We start from the raw sequence: 21,027 nt of genomic DNA, 5'->3' as shown, positions 1-21,027 counted from the left end.
GAACAGTCAGCATGGATTCACCAAGGGCAAGTCATGCCTGACTAACCTAATTGCCTTCTATGACGAGATAACCGGCTCTGTGGATGAGGGGAAAGCAGTGGATGTGCTATTTCTGGATTTTAGCAAAGCTTTTGATACAGTCTCCCACAGTATTCTTGCCAGCAAGTTAAAGAAGTCTGGGCTGGATGAATGGACGGTAAGGTGGATAGAAAACTGGCTAGATGGTCGGGCTCAACGGGTAGTGATCAATGGTTCCATGTCTAGATGGCAGCCGGTATCAAGTGGAGTGCCCCAAGGGTCGGTGCTGGGGCCGGTTTTGTTCAATATCTTCATTAACGATCTGGAGGATGGTGTGGACTGCACCCTTAGCAAGTTTGCAGATGACACTAAACTGGGAGGAGTGGTTGATACGCTGGAGGGTAGGGATAGGATACAGAGGGACCTAGACAAATTAGAGGATTGGGCCAAAAGAAATGTGATGAGGTTCAACAAGGACAAGTGCAGAGTCCTGCACTTAGGACGGAAGAATCCCATGCACTGCTACAGACTAGGGACCGAATGGCTGGGTAGCAGTTCTGCAGAAAAGGACCTAGGGGTTACGGTGGACGAAAAGCTGAATATGAGTCAACAGTGTGCCCTTGTTGCCAAGAAGGCTAATGGCATTTTGGGTTGTATAAGTAGGGGCATTTCCAGCAGATCAAGGGATGTGATCATCCCCCTCTACTCAGCACTGGTGAGGCCTCATTTGGAGTACTGTGTCCAGTTTTGGGCCCCACACTACAAGAAGGATGTGGATAAATTGGAGAGAGTCCAGCGGAGGGCAACAAAAATGATTAGGGGGCTGGAGCACATGACTTATGAGGAGAGGCTGAGGGAACTGGGATTGTTTAGTCTGCAGAAGAGAAGAATGAGGGGGGATTTGATAGCTGCTTTCAACTACCTGAAAGGGGGTTCCAAAGAGGATGGATCTAGACTGTTCTCAGTGGTAGAAGATGACAGAACAAGGAGTAATGGTCTCAAGTTGCAGAGGGGGAGGTTTAGGTTGGATATTAGGAAAAACTTTTTCACTAGTAGGGTGGTGAAGCACTGGAATGGGTTACCTAGGGAGGTAGTGGAATCTCCTTCCTTAGAGGTTTTTAAGGTCAGGCTTGACAAAGCCCTGGCTGGGATGATTTAGTTGGGTTTGGTCCTGCTTTGAGCAGGGGGTTGGACTAGATGACCTCCTGAGGTCCCTTCCAACCCTGAGATTCTATGATTCTATGATTCTAAGTCTGGACATATTTTCTGTCATTCACTTGCAGTTGGAATAATTTAAATACAGTAAAAGGATTTTCTCTTCCGTTGTGTCCTGAGCACTTTTGATTGCAAACAATGTGTGTTAAACCAACAGGTCCCAATTTCAGATTGTCACAGAGTGAGGTGGCCCTTTACGGAGGTGGGGCTCAGCTGCACCTGTGCCAGGTTCAGCCACCTCTCAAAGAAGAGAGAAGGAGTGTAGGGGTCACATGACAAGGGGCAGCATGTGACTAGGAACCAGGCCTTCTGGGAGATGTAAGGACAGCCTGTGCTGAGGCTGGACTGAGATCCCAGGGAGATCAGACTTGGTCCAGTCCGTTAAGAGCCAGGAAAGAGCCACAATCAGCTCACAGGGAGAGGCCCTGTGAGGAAAAGACAGAATGCTTTCGGTGATGGGGATTTGTGTTTCAGATTATTAATGTGTCAGGGGTTGTTGTTTGCACCAATAAAAGGTGCCTTGTTTTAGAAAGAACACTGCCTATGTCAATCATTAATTGGAAGGCTGTATCCATGTCCTCTGGTGGTAACAAGTCCAAGCTGTTCTGGGATGTTTTTGAAACAGAGACCCCCCTGGCCAGCCCAAGATATTCCTCGGCCACCCTGGAGACCCATACCTAATGAGAACAGATTGGTAACAGGGCCGGCTCCAGCTTTTTTGCTGCCCCAAGCAGCAAAGTGAAAGGGAAAAAAAAATAAAGCCACGATCTGCGGCAGTTCAGCGGCGCCACTTCATTGTTCGGCAGCAATTCAGCAGCGGGTCCTTTGCTCCAAGAGGGACTGAGGCAGGGGCAGCTCTATGTTTTTTGCCGCCCCAAGCACGGTAGTCAGGCAGCCTTCGGCAGCATTTCTGTGGGAGGTCCGCCGATCATGCGGATTTGGCGGCAAATTGCCACCGAAACCACGGGATCGGCGGACCTCCCGCAGAACTGCAGAAACGCCGCCGAAGGCTGCCTGACTGCCGCCCTCACAGCAACTGGCAGGCCGCCCCCCGCAGCTTGCTGCCCCAGGCACGCACTTGCTGTGCTGGTGCCTGGAGCTGCACCTGGACTGAGGGACCCGCCGTAGAAGACCCGGACGTGCCACCCCTTTCCATTGGCCGCCCCAAGCACCTGCTTCCTGCACTGGTTCCTGGAGCCGGCCCTGATTGGTAAACAGGTGAGCTGTTTGGAGGGAGCCCCTGGTAAACCCAGGAGGGGGCAATAGGTGAGTTATTCTGGGGGTACCTAAATTCTGTTTTCAGGATAACAGTACAAGCAACCTTCATTATGATGTTTTATAACATTTAAAGGCCTGGTCTACACACAGTTTTTTATATAACTATTTTGGTTACGAGTGTGTTTATTTATTTATTTTTATTGAAATAATTGTCCTGGCACAACTTTTATTGCAGACACAGTTATTCTTTATAAAAATGCCTTACACCAATATAGCTTATTCTCCTCCCGGTACTGGAATAGCCATACTAGTGGTATAAAGCACCTTTATCTGTGTCTGCTTTGTACTGCTTTAACTATACTAGTAAAGCTCAAGCAGTACAACTTTCTAGTGTAAACACCAACACCCATACACCTTTATATTAAATTTTAAAAAAAGTCCAGTTCTTGCTAACAGGGAAGAGAGATTGAGTGTCATTTTTCCTGTTGGGAGGCAGATACTTGGCCCTCAGATACTGTGTTGATAGGCACCAATTTAAAATGAATCAAATATGTAGTTGCCTGGTTATGACAGCTACACTGCCATTCATCTGGGAGCATCAGCATTAGGTGCCAGGGTATTTGTAATTTGTAATTAGAGTCGAACACACAATTTCCATTCTGTGGGAAATTCTGACATCTTGAAATTTACTTTTTTGTCCTGCATTGGGTCAAAAAGTTGAAATCTTGAAATATCTAGCAGAATGGAAATTCTGAAATTTTGAAACACCAAAGCATCCAATCTACACATTTTTATGAGAGAATGTCAGAACACTGATATAAAATACTGAATATATTAAATATATACATACATTTATTATAATATATTAATTTTAATAATATATTTAATATATTATAAAAGACAAGATTAAATAAAAAAATCAGAACAAAACAAAATGTCCTGTTTTCATTTTGCATAGTTTCAAAACTCTTCTGTTGGAAAATATGCTGAAATTGACACGTTCCTGTGAAACATTTTGCTTTTGTCAAAGCACCATATTCCAAAGGAAAACGGTCCCATCATTTTTTTTTTACCAGTTCTACTTAAGAGCAAATATTTTAGTTCTTTGTAGTCTAAGATGAAGCCTGCCCAACCCCATCATTTGCAGATGGACCTAAATTCTGCATCTTGGCAGGGGGTTAGACAAGATGACCCTTGTGGTCCCTTCTAACCCTATGGTTCTATGATTCTATGTCAGGGCCTGGAATTTAAGGGTCTGTCTATGCTGAAGAAACTTTTAGCTGGTTTTAAAAACAGCGCTGCTAAACTGATTTTTGACCCTGTGAGTGCTATAGTACAGACCAGCTTCCAGGCTGTTTAAGGCAGCATGACCTACTTTTAGTGAAATAGTTTCCTGACTGAGAGTGCTCCAAGCACCCTAAGAACTGGCTGAAGTAGATGAGACTTTTAGCAGGTCTAAAGGACAGATTCAAGCTAAGCAGCTTTGGTCTGGACTATTTTAGTACCAGTGTGAACAGGGACAAACTAAAAGAGTTCAACTAGCCATTCTGCGACTGTCCCACAACACACCAGTGGCCTTTCAAAATCTCCCATAAAGCACTGCGTCTGAGAGCTGAGATAGTAATTGTGGGATAGGTATCCAGAGAGTGTTGATAATGCAACAACTAGTGCAGACATGACGCAAAACTGCAATGGTTCTTGAACTGATCCAGTGTGGCTGGGGTGGGAGCACTGGCTTGGGCCGGTTCCAGATGGTTCAGTTCCCTAGTGCAAGGTTAACATTGGGTTCACCTCGCACCAGCAGCAGGAGTGTCAGGGCACTCCAAGCAGAGCTGGGCATCGGGGATGGGGTGAGGCAGAAACCCATTAATCTGGTTTGTAGCTGTCTGGATGGTGAACTGCTCTTGACTTGGCTAGACAAGTATCGAAGCCTAAACTCCACGCATTGCCACAGTTGTTTCCCTTCCGATGCCTTTGGGAATCTGGAGAGGAAATTCCCAGCAATAAAACCCACTGAGGGCTTCCGAGGGGGAAATTGCAATCAAAACCAAATCTGCAGTGCACAGCAGCCTCCAGTCCCTCCCCCACTCTCCAGTGTCCGTCCCTCCCTGTTCTAGCCCCTCCTGCTGCAGCCCTGCTAGAGAATGCCAGGAAGGAGGAACTCCTGTTGCTGACTGGCTGGCAGCCCTGCAAGTGGAAATATTCTGAGTGCAGCAGCCATGGCCTCAGGAAATAACCTGGTGGAGAAGCTCCAAGATGAAGTGTCCTGCTCCATCTGCCTGGAGTATCTGAGGGACCCTGTGACCATCGACTGTGGGCACAACTTCTGCTGTGTGTGCATCACCGACTATTGTGAGAGGTGGGAGGGCTCCACAAGTGGGGTGTTCTTCTGCCCTCAGTGCAGAGCAGGGTTCCTGCAGACCACATTCAGGCCCAACAAGCAGCTGGCGAACATTGTGGAGGGCATCGAGCAGCTGGCACTGCAGCCAGACAAGGAGCCCAAGGAGAAGCTGTGCGAGAAGCATGGCAAGAAGCTGCGTCTCTTCTGTGAGGATGATGGGGAGGCCATTTGCCTTGTGTGCGACAAGTCCCGGGTGCACCGCTCCCACACTGTGATCCCCATCGAGGAGGCTGCCCAGGACTACAAGGTAGGAGCAGTGACAAGCATCCAATTAGCCAGAGCCATGAGAGGGGTTGGGGCTGCCGGGCAAAGCCCCAGGGATGTGCTCCACCCCCATTCCCAGCCTCCTGAGTTCTGGGCTGTGGTTCCTGCCTGGGGTTTTAGACAGGGAAGGTGCCTGTCGCTGACCCATGCCCTGGGCCCTGGTTGGGTGGTCCCACCTGTAGCCATGGAGAAATTCTCCATCCTCCAGAGCCCATGAACAGAGCTCTCTCAGCTAGAAAGGGCATCCAAGGAGCGGCTGTGAGGGGTTCTCTCCCCAACACAGCTTACCAGGCTGCGACCCCACCTGCTGGAGCAGGTTGGGCACCCAGACCAAGAGCATGTGAACAAACAGATGGAGGACATGGTTCTACGCTGCTACTGCCCTGGAGCTGGGCCCCTCACCACTTCTGCCGCAGAGCTGGGCACTGGCTGTCTGCCCCCTTGCCACCGCCTTGTGAAGCCAGGCAGAGGCGGCTCTAGAAATCAGGCTGCCCCAAGCAGCGCGGTGCGCTGCGCCGCCCTTCCCCGGTCCTGCGGCGGGTCCCCTCTTCCCGTGGCTCCGGTTGAGCTCCCGCAGGCATGACCGCGGCAGGTCCACCGGAGCCCGGGACGAGCGGACCTGCCGCAGGCATGACTGCGGCGGGTGCCGTGGTCCCACGGCTCCGGTTGACCTGCCGCAGTCATGCCTGCGGGAGCTCAACCGGAGCCGCGGGAAGAGGGGACCCGCCGCAGTCATGCCTGCGGCAGGTCCGCTTGTCCCGGGCTCCGGTGGACCTGCCGCAGTCATGCCTGCGGGAGGTCCAGCCGAGCCGCGGGACGAGCGCCCCCTCCGCAGTCATGCCTGCGGCAGGTCCACTCGTCCCGGGGCTCGGGTGGACCTCCCGCAGGCATGACTGCGGCAGGTCCGCCGGCCCAGCCGGACGCCCCCTACATTTTGCCGCCCTAGGCACCAGCTTGTTTTGCTGGTGCCTAGAGCCGCCCCTGAAGCCAGGCTCTGGCCTCCTGATCACTGCTGCCCCCTGGAGGAGAGCCCCATCTGGCCTCCCCTCACCACTGATCACCGGAGACAAGCCTCGCTTATCTTCCCCCTCACTGCTGCCCGGCTCCCGTGGTGCTGGAACAATTTGTATAGTGAGTCATTGAGCCAAACTGTAAACCCTGCATATGATGGAAACCACTTTCAGCCAGGGGGTGCTGCCGCAACTAGCACCTGCAGTTCCAGCACCTATGACCCCCTCCCTGGAGACGGGCCTCATCTGGCCTCCCTCTCACCACTGCTACCTGGAGGTGAGTCCTGTCTGGCCTCCCCCTCACTGCTGCTCCCTGGCAGGGAGCCCCATCTACCTGACCCTTCACTGCTGCCCCCACCCTGGAGCCGAGCTCTGGCTGGCCACTCCCTCACCGCTGCCTCCCTAGGTGGAGCTGGGCCCTACCTGGCTGCTCCCTACCCAGAACTGGGCTCCAGCTGGCAGCCCCCACCGCTGTCCCCTGGAGCCGAGCCTGAGCCCTTGTATTGGAATGGATAACTGCCGAGAAGAGGGAAGCAGGACCCCTGCCCAGTCACCTCTGACAGCCCTGAGGTGCCGGCCTCTCTGCTTCTTCCCCTGACTAGTTCAATGGTCGCTATAGGAGTGAAGGATCCTTTCAGGGACCCATGCCCTTGCCCAGTGCTCCACAGCTCGAGGACCCCAGGGTGAGCGGTTCTCTGCAGGCATTGGAGCCCAATTTCAGAATCCTTCCTTGAGCCCCGCAGTGGAATGGGTTACCTAGGGAGGTGGTGGAATCTCCAAGGCCCGGCTTGACAAAGCCCTGGCTGGGATGATTTAGTTGGGAATTGGTCCTGCTTAGAGCAGGGGGTTGGACTAGATGATCTCCTGAGGTCTCTTCCAATCCTAATCTTCTATGATTCTATAATTCTAAGTGAGTACTGGGAGGATTCAGCCCTGTTTTCTCCCCACAGATGAAACTGAAGGAAGCTCTGGATCTTTTGAGACAAGTGATGGGGGAGGTTGCAAAGCTCCAGGCCCAAGAGGGGAAGAAAACCACCCAGTGGAAGGCAGGTGTCGTGAGTGTGATCCCACCACAGCCTCCCCTGTGCCATGGGACTGTGGGCCCCAACCAATAGCACGGGGGTCTGGCACATTTGCTGAGGGGGGACATTCACACTGAGGACCTGATTGTTTGCTCACATTGGTTTTACATCAATTTAACTCCAGTGGCTCCTGATTTTTCCCAGTGTAACTGAGATCAGAATCAGGCCCTGAGACTATGATGGAGCATCCCGGTGGGGCACAAATGGAAAATTCCCTCCACAGGGGACTAAGACATAAGTCTGGCAGAGGGGAGGGCCCCGTTGCTGCACTGTTCCCAAGAGAAGAACATACAGCAGAATGGCATCGTAGTCACACTCCTCAGCCTCTGCTGCCAGCCTGAGGCCAGCTTAGCTCAATCACAACAGTTTATCATAATGCACCCCTGTGGCAAGGTGCCAGGGATGCTTGGACCGTGTGTGTCCCCCTACACCCCCTGCTCTATTTATAGCTGGAGCCTCCCACATTTCGCAAATGAATCTGTTTCCCCAGTATCCTGATTGAGTCACTTTCAAACTATCCTGCGAGGGCAGTTGTGCAAGCTCCGTTTATTGCACAATCTGAGGGACCAGGAAGTGTTTTGTCACCACAGAGTCTGATCAGCTCTTGTACTGGGCTTGCTCCCAGCTCCGCTCCGTCCGAGGGGGGGCTGGGCCCAGCTTCATCGTGCATGGCTTGGCCCGACTCCCTGCCATGGCTTGTTGCTGGGGAGGGCAATGCTCCCCTCCCCCTCCCCGAAGCAGCTATGCCGCTGCCATGCCCCATCTTCACTCCAAGAGCCCACATCTCTGTGCTCAGGGGTGGGGGGATGGTGGCAGGGAGGAAATGGGCACTCACAATGCCGACCTGACTCTGCCAGAGCCCATTGGGAGTGACAGGCAGGCACAAGATCCTCAAAGGAGCAGCAATCCCAGCTCCTGCATATCAGTGGAAGAGGGACAGGGCTTGTGGGGTGAGGATTTCTCCCCAGCCCTGCCAGGCAGGAGGGGAGAGTGGTGACTGAACCCTTTGGAGTCCACACCTCCTCCTGCCAACAGTAAAAAGCATTTTGGTGACACAGCCCTGCCCCTCACTCCCAGCCTCAGCCCCATGAGGGTTAATGCAGCCCATGGCCGTGACTGCGTGGGGGAGAAAGGGACTGGGCTCCTGGGGAGAGGGGAGCCCCTGAGCCCTGAGACATTCCTGGCCCTGTTGGCATGGCATGGAACCAAAGTACTGCTGCACCAGGCCAGCCGGACAGGCTTAGCCAGAGCCACCAGAGCTGGGAGGGGCTTTGTAGAGCACATGGCAGAGTGCAGTGGGGACTGCATGGCTCAGGGGCTGCTGATGGGATGTGGAGTCTTTCACCCCTTTCCAGGTCCAATCCAGCAGTGACTGAAAGCTGTTGCTGGCTGATGATCTATTTAGAGACTCATGGACTGACAAGTTTCCACAGCACAAAAATACCCACTTCTGCAATGGACATCAATTGGCATCTTGTTGGCAAACACAGAAGGGAGGGTAGATCTCAGCCCTTCAGCCCCGCCCACAGGTTGCTTAGTGTGTGTGTGTGTGTGTGTGTGTGTGTGCGCGCATGTGTGTGTCGGAGGTGGGGGGACGTGCATTGCCCCTGTCCATGCAGAGTGGACCTTGCCTCTGGCTGGTTCATCAGGCTGCGGAGCTCGTGGCTGTGCAATCAGTGTGCTCCGTTATCCTTTGGCTGGCATTCCCTCCTGCCCTGCTGTGGGGCTGAGGTGGCACGCCAGTGCAGATGAGCCCAGAGGAGTCTGTGTGCCCAGAGCTGGAACTGCAGGAACTGTGTGCCAAGCAGGAGCCATTCCTGCCCCCTGCCTGTGTAGCCTCACCCACTGGAGCTGACCAAACAGCCATTTTTTGTGGGAAAACCTCTAGCACAAAGAATTTCCACCAGCCCCACTAATAGCTCAAGAATAGGAGGTGGAGCTAAGGGGCATGATGGCAAGATCAAGTGGGGATGACAGAATGAAGGGGGGGCACCCTAGGGGCAAGGGAGGACAATAGCAGGGACAAAGGGGCAGTTTGTTACAATGTGCTAGGAGCATAATATTATAGCATGAATGAGGGGTGACCAAACTTACGGGCCCTCCGAGCCACATACGACAACCTTCGGAAGTTCAAGAGCTGGGGCCCGGGGCTCGGGGCTTCAGCCCCACAGGAGGTGCCTGCCAGGGCTCAGGGCTTCAGCCCCATAGGAGGTGCCTGCCAGGGCTCAGGGCTTCAGCCCCACAGGAGGTGCCTGCCGGGGCTTGTGGCTTCAGCCCCACTCCTGCTGAAGCCCTGAGACCCCCTCCTCCATGCTGGGCAGAAACCTCTACCCCACCACCCTGCTACAAGGCAGAAGTCCCAAGCTCCTTCCTGAAGTCTGGTAGGTGGAGAATGGAGGGGGGATATGGGGTGCTCTGTGAGCCACACTTTAACATTAAAAGAGCCACATGTGGCTCATGAACCACAGTTTGGCCACCTCTGGCATAAAAGATCCCACAAGGCCCAACCCTTCTCCTTTAAATCCCCAGAAAATGGGCTATGGTTCCCAACCCACAACCCTTAGACGCCCAGCAAATGGCCTGTGGGGCCCAGTGCACAGCCATTAGACCCTCAACAAATGGCCTGTGTCCAACCCACCACCTCTAGATCCCCGGAAACTTTCTGTGAGGCCAGGGCCGGCTCCAGACCCCAGCGCGCCAAGCGCACGCTTGGGGCGGCATTTTGCCGGCAGGGCGGCAGGCGGCTCCGGCGGACCTTCCGCAGTCATGCCTGTGGGAGGTCCACTGGAGCCGTGGACCAGCGGACCTCCCGCAGGCATGACTGCGGAAGGTCTGCCGGAGCCGCCTGCCGCCCTCCCAGCGCACCCTCCACAGGCGCATCTGCAACAGGTCCCCTGGAGCCGCGGGACTGGCAGCGCACCCCCTGCGGCATGCCGCCCTGCTTGGGGTGGCCAAATTCGTAGAGCCGCCCCTGTGTGAGGCCCAACCCACCTCCTCTAGATCCCCCCAGTAAACAGCCCACCAGCCTACTACCTACTACCCCGTAACCCTCAGCAAACTGTCCTGTGTCAAATTTGGCCTTATCCCACTGAGGTTCCTGCCCCCACCCCCATGGTTTCTGCCCCTGCAGGACAAGGTGAGGGCGCGGAGAGAGGTCATTGTAGCCCAGTTTGCCAAGCGCCATCGGGCTCTAGAAGAGGAAGAGCAGCTCCTCGTGTGCCGGCTGGAGGAGGAGGAGGAGCAGACCCTGCAGAAGCTTCAGGAGAACGCGGCGTTCCTGGTAGAGCAGAGCTCCAGCCTGGCCCAGTTGATAACGGAGATTGAGCAGAAATGCCAGCAGCCAGCTGCTGACCTGCTCAAGGTGAGAGCCCCTCTCACGATGTGACAGGTTTTCCCCAGGTGCCACATGGAACTGGGATACCACTGAGCCCGCCTGTCCCACCAACCTGGGTTCCCCTTACTCTATGCTGCTGTGACAGGCTCTCAAGCCCCCTTCCAGCACACACACAGGTAGGGACACACCCAGCTGCAGCTGTATTCACCCAGGTGCTGAGATCAGCTCTGCATGGGAAGGCTCAGCTAAGGAATTGCCCAGCACTCAAGTGTACACTGCCTCTGGAGTGTAGACCCAAAATTGTGTCGTATTGTGCTGCACAGAGAACTGTCCAGCATCAGCTCATTGAAATCCACTCCCTCCCTCACTGTGGAGGAAGAGATGCACAGCTTTTTGCTCTCCACCGCAGTTATGAATTCCACAGACTGGTTTTAGAGAAAGGGATAGCAAACGGATCAAAGCAGATTACCTAGCAAATGAAACAAACACACAAGCTAAGCTTAATATACTAAAGACACTGGTTTTAACTAGCAAATTCTCATCCTAGAGGTTGTTTTGGGCAGATTGCAAAGGTTCTTGAAGGCAAATTGCTCTTGCTTGCAGCTTAAAACTCCAGGTATTTCTTTCACAGGCCAGACACCCTTGAGTCTGGGTTCAGTCCTTTCTTCCCCAGGTCAGTTTTAGGTGTTTACAGCAATCATCTTGGGTGGGGAGATGAACCTCGATTATCTCACTCCGCTGCCTTAAATAGGATTTACATATGGTGGAAATCCTTTGTCTTTTAGTGTGATTCCCACCCCCCTCAATGGAAAAATACTGGTATCCTATCATGGATGACTTGAATACATGATCCTGCAGTGTCAAAGCAGCCATGAGTCAGAGGTGGTTTGTAGCAGCCCAGGAAAGCTCCTCAGGAAGGTGGCATATTAGCATCTTCAAAGACCAATTGTTCTCCCTAATTGTCCACTGACTTGTTCCAGCTAGCCAGCCAGATCGATTGCATTCTGTCTGGTTGGCGTTCACCAGGTGCAAACTCTTTTGTAGTACAGATGTATAGTCAATATTCCCAACTTTAGATACAAAAATGATACATGCATACAAATAGGATAATCACATTCAGTAAATCATAACCTTTCCAGTGATACCTTACATGACCTATCTTGCATAAAATACATTATGATTATGACACAATCATATCATAATATTACTATGAAAAATATGGGAAGCAGTGTCACACACAGATCCACAGGATCGGTGCTATGGCCCCAGCTTTGGAACGGTCTCTAGGAGGAACCCCTTCAGTGGTAGACTCCCTAGGGGTCTTGATCTTCCTCCAGCACAAACCACACGGCTTCACTGCCTCCTTAGAATGGACCTCTGGGCCTGCAACACTCCTGCTTCATACCGTGAGCTCCGTTCAGCGAGTCCAACTGAGACAGACCCTGATGGAGACTTGTGCGCTTGTTAGGGCCTAATGCATCTCACACCATTAGCAGTGGCACTCGGACAGCATTGTCAAAGTGGGAAGGTTTATTCATTAACTGGAACACAGCACAGGAAGTCTTTAGGGTAGCCTAGAGAAGTGAAGGGTAAAGCATGGTCCATTCTGGTTAACCCAGAGCCCAGCCAAGCTGTAGTGAATCCCTTGGTTCAAGTTCTGTCTGTCCCACATCTGACCGCCTTCATCCGACTCCAGGTGAGAGCCCTGACTCCTTCCAGCAGCCAGCTCTTATCCCCCACCCCATACCCTGCCAGTCCTTTGGTCTCATGCTGGGGGGTTGTTGCTCAGCTTCCCTACGGGCGACCATGGGGAAGTCCATATCATTTTTATTACAAATATTTGCACTGTAAAAACAATAAATAAAAGAAATTGTATTTTTCAGTTCAGCTCATACAAGTACTGAAGTGCAATCTCGATCATGAAAGTGCAATTTACAAATATAGATTTTTTTTTGTTACATAACTGCACTCAAAAACAAAAGAATGTGATATGTTAGAGACTACAAGTCCACTGAGTGCTACTTCATGTTCAGCCAATTGCTAAGACAAACAAGTTTGTTTATATTTACCGGAGTAATGCTGCCCACTTCTTAGTTACGTCACCTGACAGTGAGAACGAGCATTTGCATGGCACTTTTGTAGCTGGCATTACAAAGTATTTACATGCCAGATGTACTAAACACTCATATGCACCTTCATGCTTCAGCCACCTTTCCAGAAGACATGATTCTATGCTGATTAAAAACAATCTATGCTCATTAAAAAAATAATGCATTAATTAAATTTGGGACTGAACTCCTCGGGGGAGAGGGGGGAGAATTGTATGTCCCCTGCTCTGTTTTACCTGCATTCTGCCATATACTTCATGTTATAACATTCTTGGATGATGACCCAGAACATGTTGTTTGTTTTAAGAACACTTTCACTTCAGATTTGACAAAATGCAAAGAAAGTACCAAATGTGAGATTACTAAATAGCACTTGACCCGAGGTTTAAAAATCTGAAGTGCCTTCCAAAATCTATGAGCAATAAGGTATGGAGCATACTTTCAGAAGTCTTAAAAGAGCAACACTCCAATGCAGAAACTACAAAAACCCAAGCCATCAAAAAAGAAAATCAACCTTCTGCTGGTGGCATCTGACTCAGATGATGAAAATGAACATGCATCAGTTTGCACTGCTTTGGATCATTATCGAGCAGAACCTGTCATCAGCATGGATGCATGTCCTCTGGAATGGTGGTCGAAGCGTGAAGGGACATATGAATCTTTACGTGCATCTGGCACATAAATATCTTGCGACACCGGCTACAACAGTGCCATGCGAATGCCTCTTCTCACTTTCAGGTGACATTGTAAACAAGAAGCAGGCAGCATTATCTCCTGCAAATGTAAACAAACTTGTTTCTCTGAGAGATTGACTGAACAAGAAGTAGGACTGAGTAGATTTGTAGGCTCTAAAGTTTTACATTGTTTTATTTTTGAATGCAGTTTTTTTGTACATAGTTCTGTATTTGTAAGTTCAACTTTCATGATAAAAGGGATTACACTACAGTACTTGTATTAGGTGAAAAGAAAATACTATTTCTTTTGGTTTTTACAGTGCAAATATTTGTAATAAAAAATAAATATAAAGTGAGTGCTGTGCACTTTGTATTCTGTGTTGTAACTTAAATCAATATATTTGAAAATGTAGGAAACACTCACAAATATTTAAATAAATGGTATTCTCTTATTGTTTAATAGTGTGATTAATCATGATTAATTTTTTTAATTGCTTGACAGCCCCAAAAAATATTATTAAAAATTCCCACTTTGTCATACCCGCCACCCACTCTTGACCGGGCTCTGCAGTGAGCGGGTGAGAGGGGAGAATGAGAGAGTGAGTAAAAAGAGACAGAGAAGAGAAAACCATTGCTGATACTGAGGGAGGAGTGGGCAGCTTGCCCTCCAACACCAGCTGCCAAACTGCCCTACCCCTCTGCTAGGGTCCTCCTGCCCCACTTCCCTGCTTCCCAGCATGGAAGCCTGGCGGCCCACTCACTGGGAGGAGGTTTGTAACAGGGAAGGGGAGCAGCCACTGAAGCAGCCTCCCGAGGCCCTTTGGGGTCACTGTGGGGAGCCTCTGACCTAGGTGATGCTGGAGCTCAGCCTGGATGGTCAGAATGGTCCCTCCTGGCCGTGACCTCTGTGGGTCTTTGAACTTTTTATTTTCAGTACCACCCTCTGTCTCATGGACCGTTTTCAGCTACTTCAAGGCAGGCACCTGCCAGTCCCAAGGGACCTTCCTGCTTGCTTGGCATCGGAGTGACTCTATGAGGCCATTGGCTGGGAGGGTCAGGAACACTTTGTGTTCCAGCGATACCATTGGAAATCCTGAGACTCCCGAGAGTCTTTCTGCGCTCGCTGCAGACCCCCCACCAACTCCTGATCAAGTCCGGCTTCAGAAAGGCGTGATCTGCTGAAGCCACAGCAAGGCACAGTGCTGTGCAAGTATCAGAGGGGTAGCCGTGTTAGTCTGGATCTGTAAAAGCAGCTCCCAGCCCTGTCTTACACAGCACTGCAGCAAAGAGTCCTGTGCCACCTTATAGACTAACAGACGTTTTGGAGCATGAGCTTTTGTGGGTGAATACCCACTTCGTCGGATGCATGCTCATGCTCCAAAACATCTGTTAGTCTATAAGGTGCCCTGTGCAAGACAGGGTTGGGAGCTGGGTTGCTGAAGTCTGTGCTTCATGCTGCAGTTAACAGCCCTCTCTCTCTGTGGCGCTTATGTGGCTGCCATGGTGTCAGAGCCTCCCCGTCTTTAATGCATTTATCCTCACACCCCCTGGGACTAGGCAGTGCTGTTATCCCCATTGTACAGAGACTGAGGGCCAGAGAGACTCAGTGACTCACCCAAGGAGTGCATGGCCGAGCCAGAAACTGAACCTCAATTTCCTGAGCCCAAGGCTGGTACCATAGAATCATAGAATCATAGAATCATAGAATATCAGGGTTGGAAGGGACCTCAGGAGGTCATCTAGTCCCACCCCCTGCTCAAAGCAGGACCAATTCCCGACTAAATCATCCCAGCCGGGGCTTTGTCAAGTCTGACCTTAAAAACCTCTAAGGAAGGAGATTCCACCACCTCCCTAGGGAACCCATTCCAGTGCTTCACCACTCTCTGAGTGAAAAAGTTTTTCCTAATATCCAACCTAAACCTCCCCCACTGCAACTTGAGACCATTACTCCTTGTTCTGTCATCGGGTACCACTGAGAACAGTCTAGATCCATCCTCTTTGGAACCCCCTTTCAGGTAGTTAAAAGCAGCTATCAAATCCCCACTTATTCTTCTCTTCTGCAGACTAAACAATCCCAGTTCCCTCAGCCTCTCCTCATAAGTCATGTGCTCCAGCCCCCTAATCATTTTTGTTGCCCTCCGCTGGACTCTTTCCAATTTTTCCACATCCTTCTTGTAGTGTGGGGCCCAAAACTGGACACAGTACTCCAAATGAGGCCTCACCAATGTCGAATAGAGGGGAATGATCACGTCCCTCGATCTGCTGGCAATGTCCCTACTTATACAGCCCAAAATGCCATTAGCCTTCTTGGCAACAAGGGCACACTGTTGACTCATATCCAGCTTCTTGTCCACAGTAACCCCTAGGTCTTTTTCTGCAGAACTGCTTCCTAGCCATTCGGTCCCTAGTCTGTAGCAGTGCATGGGATTCCTCCATCCTAAGTGCAGGACTCCGCACTTGTCCTTGTTGAACCTCATCAGGTTTCTTTTGACCCAGTCCTCTAATTTGTCTAGGTCCCTCTGTATCCTATCCCTACCCTCCAGCGTATCTACTCCTCCTCCAAGTTTAGTGTCACCCCGACCACTCACCATCCATCCCCTGGTGGCTGTTTTCTACCAGGTACATTTCCAAGCCTCTTTGCAAGAGAAGAAGAAACTGAACGTTTTAAAAAATGAAAGTTGAGCTTTTTCTTTATGTTCCCAGGCCCAGATCCTCCAAGGTATTTAAGGCATTGAAATCAGTGAGAGTTAGGCACCTAAATACCATGGAGGATCTGGGTCCCAGGCCCTGTACATTAGGGAAGAGGACTTGGGCTTCCTGGGGCTGCAAAGGCTGGAAGAGAGAGAGAGATGAATTTGGAGGAGGCAGGATGCTGGACTGGCTGGGCAAAGATCTGGCTTGGCATGGAAAATCCTCAGTAAGAGGCAGACCTTTAATTGCTTTTGTGTTTTCTCTCCCCTTTAGGATGTGAAAAGCACCTTGATCAGGTAGGAGGCACATTTCAGTTCCCCATTGTGTTCCCGTTAGAGGTCCCTATGGCTGGCTGTTGTGTGCTAATCAGATAATGTCTTCTCCTTAGGAGCCACAGTGTGAAGCTTCAGGAGCCAGAGGCTGTTCACACGGAGCTACAGGATCCCTATGAGGTCCCCAGGGTGAGGGAAACACTGCAGAAATACAGAGGTAAAGGAGGGAAGATACAAAGGGGGCAACCAGGAGCTGGGCATGGCACAGTCTGTGGGAAGGGAATGCAGGGGAGCTCATGGGGCTGTGTGATTTGGGGCTCATGGATCTCTGGGTCAAAGGCATGAGTCCCCAAAACAAAATGCTGAGGTGCAGGTTTATTTAGCGTGTTGATGAAAGGGGCATGGGCCCTGTGGAGGAAATACAGGACCAGAGAAGAACCACAAGTGCCAAGCACATAAATGTGTGTGAGAGAGAGAGCATGTGTGCTTGTGGGTGTGACTGCATACATGAGTGTGTATGTGTGTATGTGTGTGTGTGTGTTAGACAAATGTGTAGCTCATCAGCTCTGGTCGCAGGGCCTGTGTGTATCTCCTAGATCTGCCTGCAGTTTTATGCTTGAACAAAGTCCCAAATTCAGAGCAAAATCACCATGGTTTGCCTAGATCCAGGGCCAATCTGGGTTCCCCTATCTACCTCAGCCAGGGATTTTTAGAGAAGAAGCTCCTAAACCCAGGACACGTAGGGCTGATTAGCCCCTACCAGAGCCACACTCAGCCACATGGCGATGTTCAGGAGGTGTGACAGTGTCCTTTGTACAGTAGCAGAGGTCCCAGATGCAGACCCCTCACTGCACAATGCAGCCCTCCTGCCCACAAACCAATCCAGCTGTGCTGTGTGGAATCCTCTGTGTAGATGCCTGGCTGGTGGGTTGTGCTCACATGCTCAGAGTCACAATTTGGCGATTTGGGATTGAGAAGGAATCAGATCAGATTGGCAGGGACCTAATGGGGGGGGGTGTTCACCTTCCTCTGCAGCAGGGAGCAGGGATCACCTGCTGGGATCATCTGGGCAGATCCTACCTAATCAATTCCCTAGCAGGGGCCTTGGGCATTGGCAGCACCTCAATCTCTCCTCTTCTCTACCTGTGGCCCACAACAACGGAGTCTCCTGGGGACTGGAATGCTTTGATCTGATTGAAGTCATTGGGCTCAACGGGGTGTCGGGGTGTCCAGGTGGAAGTGGGGTCAGGGTCGAAGGACTGTCTAGCCTGTGTTATACAGGAGGTCAGACTAGATAGTCCAATGTCCCGTTAAATTCTATGAAATTATGAAACTACAAACCAGCCCTGCCTGTGACCCTGCACTGGCCTCATCCAGCATCTGACCAAGCCCAGACCAGCTGTATGTTAGCAGGCATGTTCCTTCCAAACCAGAAGTGGGAAACGTGACAGGCTGTGAGGTCAAGGCAGTCACGGGGAACCATTGAGAGCTCAGCAGGGCCAGACAATCCTTCGGGCTTTGGGAAGAGAGGAAGGAGCAAACCTCTCCCTTATTAGGGAAAATGAGGGCCAGTGAAACATGCCCAGGGCTACAGGATACAAACACCAACTCAGGAAAGGTAAGGACACTGTGAGGAAGGGTCTGAACCTGCGCAGAGAAGAGCCCTGCTCCAAGAACACAGCCTGTCTGCTTTTGAGTCATGGGCACAAATCCACTTTTTGCTTAATAAAGAAATTCCAACTTTTCAGTGGCTGGGGCTGAGTCCCAAACAGTTGGGCTGAAGGACTGTGAGTTGCAGGCCGGTGGAGATGCTGAAGGGCTGCAAGCCCTGGGCCTGGTGCAGACGCTGCAGAGCTGCGAGCCCTGAGCCTGGCACAGAGGTTGAAGGGCTGCGAGCCCCAGGCCTGGCACAGACACTGAAGGTCTGTGATCCTTGGGCCTGTCACAGCCAGACAGCCTGGGCCCATTCCTGTGTATCATCTGGGGGTAGAGGGAGGAGAAGAGGTGCCACCTCAGTTTGGAAGGGAATTTGTTATTCAGAAGCATCTGCTCAAGATGAAGCAGTCATTGGATTAAGGGTTGTTGGCTTGAGCTGCACAGCCTCAACTCTCTCTTCCTTTCTCCATCATTCCCAGGGCTACTGGCTCCGGCTTTGTCTCAGAATCATATACCAACTGTTAGGTTAACAAAGTAAGCACAGACCAAATCCCTGGATTTAGAAAATCAACTAGGTTCTTAAAAGAAGAATTTTATTTTTTTTAAAAGTAAAAGAATCACACCTGCAAAATCAGGATGGAAGATAACTTTACAGGGTAAATAAAAAGATTTAAAACCAAGAGGATTCCCCTCTGATTCTGCTTCCCAGTACAAAACAGGAATAAAAATACCTCTTAGCATAGGGAAAATTCACAAGCTAAAACAAAAGATAATCTAATACATTTCCTTGCTATTACTTACAATTTTTGTAATCTTAGATGCTTATTTCAGGTAGGGTTTTAGGAGATGTTTTTTTCCTGACCTGTTCCCTCTCTGTCAGAGAGAGAACAACAAAGAGACCACAAACAAAACCTTCCCCCACAGATTTGAAAGTATCTTTTTCCCTTATTGGTTCTTTTGGTCAGGTGCCAACCAGGTTATTTGAGCTTCTTAACCCCTTTCAGGTAAAGGAGGGATTTTATGCTACCCTTAGCTGTATGTTTATGACAGGGGCCAAGAACCAATCCTTGCAGAAACCCACTAGAAACACAGCTGCTTGATGAATCCCCATTTACAATTACATTTTAAGATTTATCAGTTGACCAGTTTTTAATCCTTTAATGTGGGCCATGTTCAGTTTACATTGTTCTAATTTTTAATCAAAATGTTGTGTGTTACCAAGTCAAATGCTTTACAGAAGTCCAAGTCATTTACCTTTGTCAACCCAATGTATCATTTCATCAAAGATATCAAATCATGGTGGCTTCGTTTTTAACTTTGTCAGCCACTGAGGGTAGCTGAGGCTTTGAGTTAGAACAGAGGACAGCTCTGTTCACTAGGGTGGGAACAGATTGTGTTTCCTGGCCCCAGAGGATTTCAGTAGTACCAAAGGGAGCAGCATGGACCTTTCCGCACATGGCTAGTGGAGAGCTATGTTTATAACCATCCAATGACATTCTTTACCTTCTGCCAAAGTGGGTATGGGGGGGGCTGTGACAGGGCCGCCCGGGGGGGGCAAGTGGGGCAATTTGCCCCAGGCCCCCACGAGAGTTTTTCAGGGCCCCTGGAGTGGGGTCCTTCACTCACTCCGGGGGCCCTGGAAAACTCTTGTGGGGCCTGGGCCCCCGGAGTATCTTCCACGGCAATTTGGCGGCAGGGGGTCCTTACACCCCGGGACCCACCGCTGAAGTGCCGGGTCTTCGGCGGCAATTTGGCAGTGGGGGCCCCCCCACCACCGAACACCCTGAATCCTCTGGGCGGCCCTGGGCTGTGAATCTGCACTCCTGGCTACCCCTCTGATACTTGACACTCCTGGGTTCTATCCCTGGCTCTGGGCGGGGAGTGAGGTCTAGTGGGCGTGAATGGGGGGTGGGGGCTGTGAATCTGCACTCCTGGGTTCTATCCCCAGCTCTGGGCAAGGAGTGAGGTCTAGTGGGTGTGAATGGGGGAGCTGGGGGTGGAAGTCAGCGCTCCTGAGTTCTATTCCTGGATCTGTGAGGGAGGGTTGTCTACCGCTTAGATCAGGAGATGGAAAGTCAGGACCCCTCCTGGCTTAGCTGCTGACTCCCTGTGTGACTGAGGGCAATTCTCCCCCTCTCTGTGCCTCAGTCATACGGGGATAATGACACCGACCCAGCTCCTGGGGGTTGGGGCTGGATTCATTCATTGCTAGGAAAGGGCAGGACATAACTAACCAACAGACGCGAATGGGATGCACCATGTGATTCTCTTTCTGTCCCTAGTGGACGTGACTCTGGACCCCAACACAGCCAATGCCTACCTGCTCCTGTCCCAGGATTGGCGGAGCGTGAGGGTGGGCGACAAGAGGCAGGACGTCCCCAGTAACCCCGAGCGGTTTGACACGTGCACCTGCATCCTGGGCCGGCAGCGGTTCACAGCCGGGAGGCACTACTGGGAGGTGGAGGTGGGGGACAAGACCTGCTGGACATTGGGGGTCTGTGAGGAGCATGTGAGCAGGCAGGGAATATTCACGCCCTCACCAGCGACCGGCTTCTGGACAGTGTGGCTGCGCAATGGGGATGAGTATGCAGCGCTCACCTCCCCCCTGACTGAGCTCATGCTGAGAGTGAAGCCCCGGCAGATTGGCATCCTCCTGGACTATGAGGCTGGAGAGGTGTCCTTCTACAATGTGAATGGTAGCTCTCACATCTACACCTTCAGTGACACCTTCTCGGAGCCCCTGCGGCCATACTTCTACCCGGGGGTGCGGGCAGGCGGCCTGAATGATGCACCGCTGACCCTCCAACTGGGCACACAGCAGCCATGAGCTAGTCACTGCAGCCTTGGCGCCTTGGGCTTTCAGGACTTACCAATGAAAGGCTTTCTTAACAACACATAATTCACTGGTGGAACTTACTGCCACAGGGTATTGAGGGGGACAAATGTCTAGTGGGATTCAAAAATGGATGAGACACATATATGGATAATCCGAACATCACCAGCTAGAGAGCAGGAGACACCAGCATAGGCACCGACTCCGTGGGTGCTCCGGGCTGGAGCACCCACGGGGAAAATTAGCTTCCC

General features: G+C 51.2%; 1 protein-coding gene across 2 annotated transcripts; it reads left to right on the top strand.

Annotated features, from left to right (window-relative positions):
- The first annotated feature begins 4,444 nt into the window (after positions 1-4,444).
- On the top strand, positions 4,445-20,837 carry LOC123353410 (E3 ubiquitin-protein ligase TRIM39-like). 2 transcript variants are annotated; one of them, XM_044994443.1, is made up of 6 exons: positions 4,445-5,099; positions 7,077-7,172; positions 10,339-10,569; positions 16,289-16,311; positions 16,404-16,504; positions 20,226-20,837. In XM_044994443.1, the coding sequence occupies exons 1-6, from the start codon at positions 4,671-4,673 to the stop codon at positions 20,768-20,770; spliced, it is 1,425 nt and encodes a 474-aa protein (XP_044850378.1). In that variant the 5' UTR covers positions 4,445-4,670; the 3' UTR covers positions 20,771-20,837. The 2 variants fall into 2 exon arrangements, with proteins under 2 accessions (XP_044850378.1, XP_044850380.1); XM_044994445.1 differs by lacking the exon at positions 7,077-7,172.
- Positions 20,838-21,027: the final 190 nt, after the last annotated feature.

The sequence above is a fragment of the Mauremys mutica genome, chromosome 20 (genome assembly GCF_020497125.1).
Source record: "Mauremys mutica isolate MM-2020 ecotype Southern chromosome 20, ASM2049712v1, whole genome shotgun sequence".
Taxonomy (NCBI): Eukaryota; Metazoa; Chordata; order Testudines; family Geoemydidae; genus Mauremys; species Mauremys mutica.
The sequence above is the reverse complement of the archived record's forward strand: the minus strand, read 5'-3'. Positions and strand labels throughout refer to the sequence as shown.

Bases quoted from the DNA above. Each gene is read 5' to 3' on its own strand.
- LOC123353410 (XM_044994443.1), top strand. From the start codon at position 4,671: ATGGCCTCAGGAAATAACCTGGTGGAGAAGCTCCAAGATGAAGTGTCC. The intron at 5,100-7,076 runs GTAGGAGCAGTG...TTCTCCCCACAG, and splicing joins AGGCTGCCCAGGACTACAAG to ATGAAACTGAAGGAAGCTCT. The intron at 16,505-20,225 runs GTAAAGGAGGGA...TTCTGTCCCTAG, and splicing joins AACACTGCAGAAATACAGAG to TGGACGTGACTCTGGACCCC.